This window comes from Jaculus jaculus, chromosome 8, assembly GCF_020740685.1.
Source record: "Jaculus jaculus isolate mJacJac1 chromosome 8, mJacJac1.mat.Y.cur, whole genome shotgun sequence".
Taxonomy (NCBI): Eukaryota; Metazoa; Chordata; class Mammalia; order Rodentia; family Dipodidae; genus Jaculus; species Jaculus jaculus.
Window position 1 is genome coordinate 115819617 of NC_059109.1, and position 13179 is coordinate 115832795.

The 13179-nt window shown below is 44.5% G+C and overlaps 1 protein-coding gene across 1 annotated transcript in view; it reads left to right on the forward strand.

Annotated features, from left to right (window-relative positions):
* LOC123462941 (cyclic nucleotide-binding domain-containing protein 2-like) overlaps window positions 1–13179 on the forward strand; it is a 61676-nt gene that overhangs the window by 10780 nt on the left and 37717 nt on the right. Inside the window, exons 4-7 of the mRNA XM_045157408.1 lie at window positions 2674–2837; window positions 8191–8347; window positions 9077–9228; window positions 11821–11959. Of these exons, the coding sequence (XP_045013343.1) occupies window positions 2674–2837; window positions 8191–8347; window positions 9077–9228; window positions 11821–11959 (612 nt within the window). The remainder of the gene's footprint in view (window positions 1–2673; window positions 2838–8190; window positions 8348–9076; window positions 9229–11820; window positions 11960–13179) is intronic.

Sequence of the window (13179 nt, forward strand, 5' to 3'; positions counted from 1 at the left end):
TGTGGGCCTGGACTGTTTTTAGTTGGGAGATTTTTGATAACTGCTTGGCTCTCCATACTTTTTATAGGTCTATTTAAGTGGTTAATCTCATCTTGACTTAATTTAGCTAGGTCATATTAATCAAGGAAGTCATCCATTTCTTTCAGATTTTCAAACTTAGTGGAGTATATGTTCTTATAATGTGTCCCTGTGATTTTTTTAATTTCTCTGGTATCTGTTGTGATGGTGCCTTTTTTCATCTCTAATTTTATTAATTTGTGTCTCTTCTCTCTTTCTTCTGGTCAGATTTGCTAAGGGCTTATCAATCTTGTTTATCCTTTTAAAGACCCAACTCTTTGTTTCATTGATTCTTCAAATTGGTTGGGGTTTTTTTGGTATCTATTTCATTAATTTCTACCCTAATCTTTATTATTTCTTCCCATGTACTGATTTTTGGTTTGCCTTCTTCTTTTTCCAAGGCTTTAAGGTGAAGCATTAAGTTGTTTACTTGTAACCTTTCTAATCTCTTAATATAGGCACTTAAAGTTATAAATTTCCCTCTTAGGACTGCCTTCATTGTGTCCCAAAGGTTTTTGGTATGTTGTGTTCTCATTTGTCTCTAAGAATTTATATATACTTTATCTCCCTATGAGGCCTGTGTGTTATTGTATACAGATGACTCTGGGACACCTGAATCTCAAGTGGGGCAGGGGATAGGCACAGTTGATCTTGGTACCAGTTACAAAGTTCTATTGTCCCTCACTCTGGGAGAAAAAAAAAAAATGGCTACTCCAAACCAGAGTCAAGACAGGTCTGCATTGATGATAACTTCACTGATGCCTGTAAATAGTAGGTTCCTTTAAATTTAGACTTCACTTTAAAATTTTATTTAACATCCAGGATTTGGTAAGTAGACGTGAATAAAATAACAATGATACTTGAAATTCGGAGACCAAGTCACATAAGCCCAAAGACTCATAAAGTCTTCTTTCAACAGGATGGGAAAGCCAATCACAGGGCTTCCAACACTCAGGTCAGGGACAGATGTGCCCAGCACCACTCAGAGAGTACAGGGCAAAAAATGAATTCACACACAGGCCAAAAGTCTTCCTACCCCGTGGCTTCTTTCTCCTCTGGCTGGACTTCCCCTTTTCTATTTTGCTTTCTGCTATTTTCCTCTTTAAAGGTCTATACCCATAGATTCTGTGCCACAGGTTTTGCTCAATTATTCAGTAAAAACTTTTGGAACTCCATGTGTTTTGTATGGAAAATTTCCTCTGCATTAAAAGGTATAAACAGGGCTGGAGAGATGGTTTAGCACTAAATTTAAAGGAACCTGCTATTTACAGGCATCAGTGAAGTTATCATCAATGCAGACCTGTCTTGACTCTGGTTTAGAGTAGCCATTTTTTTTTTTCTCCCAGAGTGAGGGACAATAGAACTTTGTAACTGGTACCAAGATCAACTGTGCCTACCCCTGCCCCACCTCTTACTCCTTAGCAATATGCTTCTCCAGGATACATTCCAGGTCTTCATGACCCCTGAAGCATAATCAAGTGAGTCATACAAATTCTGTTTCGTCAGTTTTTCAGACCAGCTAATGCCTGACATTGGGCATGGAAGATTATTCAAGGTTTATCTTGATTCTGATAGGAGAAATTAGGGGTCTGGCTGAGAGCCACAGACTTCTCAAGGTGAGGGCAATTCTGTGCACAGTAATTAAGGAAGCAATGAGGGCATCAGAGTGAAAAATCCATTGTGACAGGCAAGGCCTAAAGATCCAGTAAGTCATGTCTGGTGCCAACACAGAACATCAAGGTTCCCCCAGGTGCAGTGTGCATGTGCTGAGGGGACTCTTGAGGGCCCCTGGAGCAAGAGAAGCCTCATGTTGCCAGGTGGCTGTGAAGGAGCTATGGGCCTTGGCATGGGGTAGATTTACTTATAATCTGTTCGACTTTCTTCATCTGCCAAAAGGGGATGATTGGTGAGCCGAGTAAAGATGTAGTGACATGGGGACTCTTATCCTGAGGCTGAAGACATAGCTCAGTAAGTGAAGTGCAGCCTTGTAAGCATGAGAACTTGCATTTGAGCACCGTGTTAAAAAATGCCAGCTTTGGGCTGGAGGGATGGCTTAGCACTTAAGGCACTTGTCTGCAAAGCCTAAGGACCCAAGTTCCATTACCCAGGTCCCACATAAGCCAGATGCACAAGGTGGCACATGCATCTGGAGTTCATTTGCAGTGGCTAGAGTCCCTGGCATGTTCATTCTCTCCCTTTCTCTCCTGCTGTCTCTAACAAATAAATAAAAAATTTATAAATCTTTTCAAAAAATGCCAGGTTTGGTGGTACACTTGTAATCCCAACCAGTGCTGAATAGATGGAGGCTCACTGACCAGCTAGTCTAGCATAATTAGGTAAGTTCCAGGCCGGTGAGAGACCCCATCTCAAAAAGGATGGACAACTTCCCAAGAAATGACACCTGAAGTCCCGTAGGCCTCCATATGCACACGCATGCACCTGCACACACGTGAGCACGCGCGCACACACACACACAAGGTGCTTACACTGTTGGTTGCCCCACAGCCCTTAGTGCATGCTATCCACTATTGTATGGGAAACATGACAGCATGCAAACGAGAATGTGGGGAGTTATCAGCTGGGGTTCTGCGAGTCACGCTGGCCGTCTCTCCCCAGGGTCACTTCCCTCCGAGGGCTATTCAGACCACGCGGAAGAAACCTTCCTGGAGGACAGAGGAGGAGATCCAAGCGCTCTGCAACGTCCTGCAGGTTCTGGACAGCTACCGGAACTACACAGAGTCCCTGCAGCTACTCCTGGCCAAGGTTATGCGCTTCGAACGGTCAGTGAGGGGCACAGCTCTTGGCCTCTGTTGACCGGGGTAGGAGCTGGGCAGAAGGAATCCAGCTGGAAAGGCATGGCAGATCCGGGGCCCCTCGGCCCTCCCAAGAGATCAGCCATGTAGTCTCTGTCAGTTCACCTGAGTGCTCACTTACTCAGAATCATTCTAGAATTACAGCCACTGGATGGGGAAAACATACGGTCTAATTTACTCACATTTCAGCTGGGGAAAACTGGGATCAAAGAGAGGAAAGACTTCATACTTAATCACCTAGTGACTCATTCCACCTTCTGCTGCTAATAATACAAATTGGGCAAGTTATGCAGGCAAGAGTGGGCTGGGGAGAGGGCTCAGCAACTAAAGGCACATGCAATGCAAAGCCCGTTGGCCAGAACCCATGTAAAACCAGATGAACAAAGTGGCGCATGCATCTGGAGTTTGTTTGCATTGGCAAGAGGGCCTGGCACACCCATCTACTCTCTCTCTCTCTCTCTCTCTCTCTCTCTCTCTCTCTCTCTCTCTCTCCTCACAAATAAGTAAAAAACTTTTGAGCCGGGCATGGTGACCCATGCTTTTAATCCTAGCACTGGAGAGGCAGAGGTAAGAGAATTGCTGTGAGTACGAAGCCAGCCTGAGACTACATAGTGAATTCCAGGTCAGGCTGGGCTAGAGTGAAATCCTACCTCGAAAAAAAAAATGTTTTGTTTTTGGGGGGACGGGGAGAGTCTCACTCTAGCTCAGGCTGTCCTGGAATTCACTCTGTAGTCCCAAGATGGCCCTGAACTCACAGAGATCCTCCTACCTCAGTCTCCTGAGTACTATGATTAAAGACGTGCACCACCATGCCCAGCTTGATAAAAATATTTTTTTAATAAAATAAAACAATAAAGGCAGGAGGCTTATTTCAGTTCATGGTCTGGTCCAAGGTCAAGGAGCTCCATCTGGTGATGACCATGTTGCTGCTCCAGCATTATACAGTGAAAGGGCATATTTGTATCCTTTTGGCTCTTTTTATAATGCCATCAGTATTTAATCATGAAGCTCTACCCTGCTGACCTTGTCTAATATATTTTTTTCTTTATGCTATTCAAAATCCTGTGCCTGTTAAAAGTGTGCCATAAGCCACCCTCTGTCTCTCAAATAAATAAATAAAATATTTTTTAAAATGGGGCTGAAGAGATGGCTTACTGGCTTAATGCCTGCAAAGCCAAAGGACCCAGGTTCAGTTCCCCAGGACCCACATAAGGCAGATGCACAAGGTGGCACATGCATCTGGAGTTCATTTGCAGTGGCTGGAGGCCCTGGCATGCCCATTCTCTGTCTCTCAAATAAATAAATTTTAAAAATAATAAAATATTTTAAAAATGTGTCATAAGCTAGATGTGATGGCTCATATGTTTAATCCCAGCACTAAGGAGGCTGATATAGAATGATCACTATGAGTTCAAGGCCAACCTGGGCTACAGAGTCAGTTCTAGATCAGTCTGGGCTAGAGTGAGACCCTGCCTTATAAAACCAAAAAAAATAAAAAATAAAAAATGATGTGTTCTACCACCGAACTACTCCATCAGCCTGCCTTATCTAATCTTAATTACCTCCCAAAGATCTCTCTTCTAAACATTAAGTTTCTATCCTCTTGACACCTTACTGTGGGAGTCAAACTCCACCAGCCTGAGTCTCAGTGGGGACAAATCACATTTAAATCATAGCACCCATATAACATCAACCTTTGGAGCCTGAGTGAATCACGGGTGATTATAGTATATCCAAGTAGGTACTGTAACAGTATCTATGAACTTGGACGAGAAAGAAATAAGTATCTGTTTTCATTGACCTGTTATTGTAGTTACTTATGTGTTTCTGGAACAAAATACCCTACCAAAAAGCAGCTAATGGGGTTTGAGATATGGCTTAGTAGTTAAGGTGCTTTCCAGCAAAGCCAAAGGACCCAGGTTCAATTCCCCTGGACCCACATAAAGCCTGATGCACAAGGTGATGCATACATCTGTAGTTCGTCTGCAGTGCATGCTCTCTCTCTCTCTCTCCCCCCTGTCTGTCTCTCAGATAAATAAATTAATTAAATATTTTTTTAAGCAGATTATGGGAGGAAAGGGTTTATTTTGGCTTACAGTCTCGAAGGTAAAGTCCCTCATGACAGGAGAAGAATGATAGAGCAAAGGCTGGACATCTTTCCACAGATGGTGGGAAGCAGCAAGAGTGAGCTGAGCTGCTACTGGCAAGAGGCATGAGGCTGTAACACCTCCAAGCCTGCCCCAGAAACACACCTACTCCGGCAAAGCTCTGCCTCCCAAATTGCCACCAGCTGGGGGCCAAGTATTCAAAACAATTGGGGACAGAAGGGATAGCTCATGCAGACCACCACAGCTGTACATGAAATGTATTTCCCTCCATCATAAATGTAGGCAACAAGTCACTGTAGTTATAGTGATGTTGTTTTATTTTATGGTTAGATCTCACTATGATAAATTTACTGTCACTGGGCTGGAGAGATGGCTTAGCAGTTACGGCTCATGCCTGCAAAGCCCAAGGACCCAGGTTCAACTCTCCAGGTCCCATGTAAGCCAGATGCACATGGTGGCACATGCATCCAGAGTTCGTCTGCAGTGGCTAGAAGCCTGGCACTCCCATTCTCACTCCCTCTCTCCCTCTCTCTCCCTCTCTATCTCACTGTAATAAATAAATAACTTTTTAAAATTTACTATCACTATATTTCCTGTAGCTCATACTAGCTTTGAACTCAAGTTCCTCCTGACTCAGGCTCCTAGCATCTGGTGTCTGTCCTTATCCTGTCTCCCTATCTTTTTTTTTTTTTTTTGGTGCATGTGTGTATGTTCATGTGTGTGCACGGCAGTTGTGTGTGAAGGTCAGAGAACAGCTCTTGGGAGCCGGTTATCACTGTGTATCTCACTTGAATCTCACTCTGCTGTTCTTTGCTGCTTTCAGCAGGTGTTCTGGGAAGTTCTCCTGACTTTGCCTCCATCGTGCCAGTGTGCTGGAATTATAGAAGCCCACCATGGCTCCCAGCTTTGACATGGGGTCTAGGAAGGGCTGAACTCAAGGCTTGAGCAGTGGGTGCTCTATCCACTGAGCCATCCCCTCAGCCTTGTTTATTTATTTGTGTTCTTTCTGAACCAGATTGGCTTTATTTATTTATTTTTTTTTTACTTTTGGATTTTTTGAGATAGGGTCTCACTCTAGTCCAGGCTGACCTGGAATTTAGTCTGTAGTCCCAGGCTGGCCTCAAACTCATGGCAACCCTCCTACTTCTGCCTCCCAAGTGCTGGGATTAAAGGCATATGCCACCATGTCTAGCCAGATTGGCTTTGGTTTAGGTGTAAGAACTAAATCCATGACTGGAGGGAAGGCTTAGCAGTTAAGGCACTTGCCCACAAAGCCTGAGGACCTATGTTCAATTCTCCAGTACCCATGTGGAGCTGGATGTATGGGGTAGCACATGTGTCTGGAGTTTGTTTGCAGTGGTTAGAGACCCTGGAACACCCATTGTCTCTCTCTCTATCTATCTGCCTCTTTCTCTCTCAAATAAATAAAATATATTTTTAATTGGTTACTCTAGTATTTTGGACTGAAGAGATGGCTTAGTAGTTAAAGAACTTGATGGAAGGGCTGGAGAGATGGCTTAGCGGTTAAACGCTTGCCTGTGAAGCCTAAGGACCCCGGTTTGAGGCTCGGTTCCCCAGGTCCCACGTTAGCCAGATGCACAAGGGGGCGCATGCGTCTGGAGTTTATTTGCAGAGGCTGGAAGCCCTGGCGTGCCCATTCTCTCTCTCTGCCTCTATCTGTCCTTCTCTCTGTGTCTGTCACTCTCAAATAAATAAATAAAATTTAATAAACAAAAGAACTTGCTGGAAAAGCCAAAAGACCCAGGTTCAATTCCCCAGGACCCACATAAATCCAGATGCACAAGGTGGTACATGTGTCTGTAGTTTGTTTGCAGTGGCTGGAGGCCCTTGTGCACCCACTTTCTCTCTCTCTCTCTCTCTCTCTGTCTCTCTCCTCTCTCTTTTGAGGTAGGGTCTCTCTCTAGCCTGGAATTCAGTCTGCAGGCTCAGGGTGGCCATGAAATCATGGCGATCCTCCCACCTCAGCCTCCCAAGTGCTGGGATTAAAGGTGTGCGCCACCCGCCTCTCTCTCTCTCTCTCTCTCTCTCTCTCTCTCTCTCTCTCCCTTAAGTAAGTAAGTAAATAAATAAATAAATAAACAAATAAATAAATAAATTTTTTTTTTAAAAAAAGAATTGGTTACTATAATATTTGGGGCTGGAGAGATTGCTCAACAGTTAAGGTGCTTGCCTACAAAGCCTAACGACCTTAACCACTGACCAATCTCTCCAGGCCCAATGCCACCATTTATATGTCTCTTTCATATATCTGTTGTTGCATGTGTAGGTGCATGTATGAGCGTGTGCATGTATGAGCAGGTGTATGTGTATGGTGTGTGCATGGCTTGCATCCATGTGTGTATGTGCATGTGAATATGGAGACTAGAGGTCAGTACTGGGAGTCTCCCTCAATCCACAGGGTCTGTCAGTGCGCTGAGCGTCCCCTGATTCAGCTAGACTCCTTGTATCTGTCTCTCTGGAGCTGGATTAGGGCATGTACCCCTATTCCTAGCATTTTGGCAAAGACTTTACCCAGTGAGCTATCTGCCCAGCCCTTATCTGTCTCTTTCTAGGCATGTTCATCCATATTTCCCAGCTGGCTGCATGTGGTGGACATGCCTGTAATCTCAGCATTTGGGAGGTGGGAGCAGGAAGATTAGGAGTTTAAGGTCATCCTTGGCTACATAGTAAGTTCAAGTCCAAACTTACACTACATGAGACCCTATCTGAACCCCCCTCAATCCCTACACACATACACAGATACACTGCCATGAAAAGACAAAGAGAACAAAAGTGAGGCTCAAAGACAGGCTATGACCTGTTGTGTCATCCAAGTGTGGGCAGAACCAGGATTGGGATCCTTGTCTGACTCTCATAATTATTTAGCTGTTCTACAAACACAGGCATTGTTTTCATCTTCTATTCAGTCACTCACCTAGCTCTGTCAGCTGGGCATTTACTGGGTCCTGAGTACATTCAGCAGTGAGCCAGACTTGACAAAGTCCATGCTTGCAGGGAGCCTCAGTTGAACTCGGGCAAATAGTTGGATAGGTGATGGACGGTTCAGCTTGATGGACTCTCTGAACTCCTCCAAAGTCTCTCCTGGTTCAAGCCTGTGCTTTCATACCCCAGGCAAAGGAGTTCAGAGCTCTTCCTGGTATGCCCCCGCCTCCTCGTTGCCACCAGATCACATGGCCATGGTCTTTCCCCAGGTTTGGTCGCAGGCGTGTGATCGTCAAGAAAGGGCAGAGGGGCAACAGCTTCTATTTCATCTATCTGGGCACAGTCGCGGTGACCGAGGATGATGATGGCAGCAGCGCCTTTCTGGACCCTCACCCGACATTGCTGCACAAGGGTGGCTGTTTTGGGGTAAGCCAAGGGGAAGGGCCTCATTTCCAGTGCTTGGGGTCGGGGTTGAGGTGTGAACAGCACTCTTGCTCCAGCATCTTAGCCAGGCTCTAACCTGCTTTTTCAAACTCTGTGCAAGCCACTGACTAGTGTGGGCCCCTTATTTGTCAAATGCTGAATGAATTGGACCAGGTAATGTCCAGAGCCGATCTCTCCGCTGATGCTAAAGGAGTACATTCCCTGTTTAGCCCCTCATACATGCAGTGACTCTACACGTGGACCTCTCCAGTTTCCTCTATTGCTTCTTTTTTTTTCTATTTTATTTTATTTTTGTTTATTTATTTAAGAGCGAGAAAGACAGACAGATGTGTGTGTGAGAGAGAGAGAAAATGGGTACACCAGGGCCTCCATCCACTGCAAATGAACTCCAGATGTGAGCTCCAGATGCATGTGCCCCTTTCTGCATATGGCTTAATGTGGGTCATGGGGAATCAAACCGTGGTCCTTTGGCTTTGCAGGCAAATGCCTTAACCGCTCAGCCATTTCTTCAGCCCTCTGCTTCTTTTCTACAAGCAGCAGATAAAGGGTGTGTGTAGTGGGGGAATGAGCAGGAGTATGGAGTGGGGACAAGGGAACCTGAAGCCTGGAGATTTCTGGAAGGAGACTGAAACAGGGAAAATATGTGCAGGACCATAAGCAGGAAGTTGGAGGTGGCCTCAACACTTGTCCTTGTCCCTATTTGCCCAACAGGAAATGGGTCTTCTGAACTCTGCAGTAAGGAGGGCCACCGTGGTGTGCATGGAAGAGTCGGAGTTCCTGGTAGTTGACAGAGAGGACTTCCTTGCTAACAAGCTTGATGAGGAAGTTCAAAAGGAAACACAGTATCGATATGAATTCTTCAGGTAAGGCTCCATCACTCAGCATCTTTTTCTCTTCCTTTATTAGTATTTGATTTTGCCCTTGGCCTGGTGGGAACCAGAAAACCATCTCCGTTCCAAGTTGTCTGTCTAGCCCAACTTCTGCTTGGTCTTTGGGTCCCAGCTCCCCTTCCTTGTGGAACAGCAAACATCAGAATAGCTCACAGATTGAAACAGGCTAGGCCAAGCAGGGCCTTTTCTCACATCTATCTCCCATTCACTACCCTGAGGAGTTTCTCGTCTTTTCTTCAGTTTATAGATGAAAGTGCCAAGGTTTAGGATGGGTACAGGTCAAGAATGATTCAGAAGTCCCTGGGTCTCACTGACCTACCTCATCTGCCTCAGAATATACAGGGTCTATTCTTCAGTTGTACCCTGTGTTCTTTTAAAGCCTCTACCTATAGTGTGACTTTCCATTGTGAGGTAAGTTCTTTATAGTTTGCATGCCATGTCCAATAATAAGCAGTATGATGGCAGGGACAAAACTTGTCCTTTCACCCTTCTGATCCTCCTATTGTCACATTGCCAAGCACATGTGATGCTCAACAAAAAAATATGTAAGTAAATATTGAAAAAATGAAGCTGGGCATGGTGGCTTCTAGCACTTGGAAGGCCACAAAATTTGACGCCAGAACTTTGGAGGTAGAGGCAGGAGGTTCAGAAGGTGATCATGGCTATTCTGTGCTCCATAGTGGGTTTGAGGCCAGCCTGAGATACATGAGATGGAAAAAACAAAGAAGAAGAACAGTAAGTAAATAATTATAACCACGAGTCAGAAAGAAAGCATGTTATCTATGGGGACCATATGTAAAGACCAAAAACCAGGAAACACACCTACACACACACAAACATTTTTGTTGTTTTTTTTTAAATATTTTTTTGGTTTTTAAATTATTTATTTATTTGCAAGCAGAGAGAGATAGAGAGAGAGAAGAGAGACAGAGAATGGCACACCAGGGCCTCCAGCCACTGTAAATGAACTCCAGATTCATGTGCCACTTTGTGCTTCTGGCTTTACATGGGTACTGGGGAATTGAACTCAGGTCATTAGGCTTTGCAGGAAAGTACTTTAACCTCTAAGCCATCTCTCCAGCCACAAAAACATTTTTGTATTGAACATATACTTGAAAGTTCATCTAAGGACGATTAAACTAAAGCATATGTATTTAGTTTATTTGCCTCTCTGTTAAAAAAAAAAAAAGAAAGAAAGAAAACCCAAGGAAGTATCTGGACTGGCCCCAAAAGTGCAGGTTGTATGGTTACACAGCCATAGAGAAGTATACTGAACTGAGTGGTCTGGCCCCTGTGACTGAGCAAGAAGAGGTAGTGTCATGGAGGGGTTGAGGCCTGGAGGGGTTCTGAAGGGAAGACTAATTTTATGTTTTCAAATTGTGGAAAAATAGGTCTGACAACTGAACTTCAGCTCATAGCATTGTTAAAAGGAAAATTCTACAGACCAATTGAATTTATTTGAGTTTATTTGACAGATCAAAGCAAAGCAAAATAAAAATTTGAGAACCAGGATGGAGAGGTGGCTAAGTGGATTAAAGGTGTTTGTTTGCAAAGCCTGATGCCTGAATTTGATACTTCAGCACCCACATAAAGCCAGATGCACAAAGTGACACATGTGTCTGGAGTTCGTTTGCAGTGGTAGGAGGCCCTGACACACCCATTCTCTCTTTCTCTCTCAAATAAATAAAAAAAAAAGAAGGTTTTTGTTTGTTTGTTTGTTTTTTGTTTTTTTGAGATAGGGTCTCACTCTAGCCTAGGCTGACCCAGAATTCATTATGGAGTCTCAGGGAGGCCTCGAACTCATGGCGATCCTCCTACTTCTGCCTCCCGAGTGCTGGGATTAAAGGCGTGCACCACCACGCCTGGTTAATTTTTTTTTTTTTTTTAAGGTAGCGTCTCCTTCTAGCCCAGGCTGACCTGGAATTCACTTGGTAGTCTCAGGATGGCCTTGAACTCATGGCAATCCTTCTACCCCTGCCTCCCAAATTTTGGGATTAAAGGCATGAGCCACCACACCCGGTTCAGAAAGAAGGTTCTTAAGTGAAGGAGCAGAGTGAGAGAAGCAAGGTGTTGCATATATCACCCCAGGGTTCTATGAGCAGCAACAAAGTGGATGCATTTGGCTGGAGAGAAGGCCTTGAGAAGGGATCACATGGGCTGGAGAGATGGCTTAGCGGTTAAGGTGTTTGCCTGCAAAGCCAAAGGACCTTGGTTCAATCCCCCAGGATCCACATAAGCCAGATGTATAAGGTGGTGCATGCATCTGGAATTTGTTTGCATTGGCGAGAGGCCCTGGCATACCCATTCTTTCTTTCTTTCTCTCTCTCTTTCTCTTTCTCTCTCTGCCTCTTTCTCTCTTACTATCTCAAATAAATAAATAAATAGTTAACTTTAAAAAAAAAGAGAGAAGGGAGCACAGAACATGGGTTACAGTGGGTCATGGGGAAATATTCCACTCTGGGCATTTGCAAGAGTTGAACAGAGTGGTCCCTTTCTAGAAGAAGCTGAACTCTGGGTTCCCTATGTAATGGAGGGTGATGGATCCTAACAGGCTTTTCCCTTCAGGCAACTGGATCTGTTTCAATCTTGGACTGATGAGAAACTCCGGACACTGGTAAGCCTGGGAAGGATAGAGAAGTTCTCGAGCGGACAGGTGGTGTCGAAGAACTTTATGGATTCATCCTTTGTCATATTTATCTGCAAGGTGAGAATCCGGTGACAGGCAGGTAGCATAATAGTATGGACACACTGGCCAAAGGCATGGTTCTTCTCCCATGCAGGACAGAGTTGGATGGCATGAAGTGTAATCGTGTTGCTCAGAGGGGTGTGCAATTACAAACTTACAGACTGTGTATTCCTGGAACTTTCCATTCACTATGTTCAGACTGGTAGTATAGGTAACTGGAACCACAGGTGAGGTCCTTCATAATGCTTCACGTTTTTTCTCATTTCAGTCACAATAGCCTCCCCCCTACCCCCCCCCCAACACCTCTAAGATGGGTGTGATCATTGTTCCCATTTAACAGAGGAGGAAATGAGCACAGGTGGGTCCAAGGTCACATAGGTCAGCTCAGGGGCAAGGTTCAGCTCAGGTCTGTCTGGCTCCAAAGCTCTTCTCAAGAACTTGGATTGGAGTTGGCTCTGCCATTTCTTTACATTGTAACTCACCAAATATATAGACTGTGGTTTTTTACAATAGTTCATTTATCTATAGGGGGGCAGATAGAGAGAATAGGTGTGTCAGGGCCTCTAACCACTGCAAAAACAACTGCAGCTGCATGTGCCACCTTAAGCACCTGGCTTTACATGGGTACTGGGGAATTGAACCTGGACCCTTAGGCTTTGCAGGCAAGCACCTTAGCTGCTGAGCCATCTCTCCAGCCCTATATATTGCGTTTTTACCAAGGTGATGACACTTTGGTACAAAATCTTCCATTAGATGTCAAGCACACACAAAGTCATCAGTACCGACTACCATGTGATATACACAAACTGAGTGAGGTTCAAAAGTTCAAGAGAGGAAACTCTCCAAGGCTGGAGGCTTTAAGGAGGGCTTCCCAAAGAAGGTGACGGAAGATGTGCCATGAGGTACTGAGCCATTAGAGCAAAGGAGGGGGCAAGATTGATTGTGTACAGAACTGGCTTGTACTGGCCTACAAGAGTGTATTGTTAAATTTTAAGGAGTGTTGTGAGTTGGTAATCACAGTGATTTTTTGTATTCACACAACTATTAATTACAATAGCATTCATGTACACTTGAAAACACGGACAGTGGGGCTGGGAACTAAGTCAGTCAGTAAAGTGCTTGACTTGCAAGTAGAAAGATTAATTTGATTCCCACAACCCATATTTAAAAAAAAAAAAAAAAACCATACTGGAGAGATGACTTAGAGGTTAAGGCACTTGCCTACAAAGCCAAAGGAC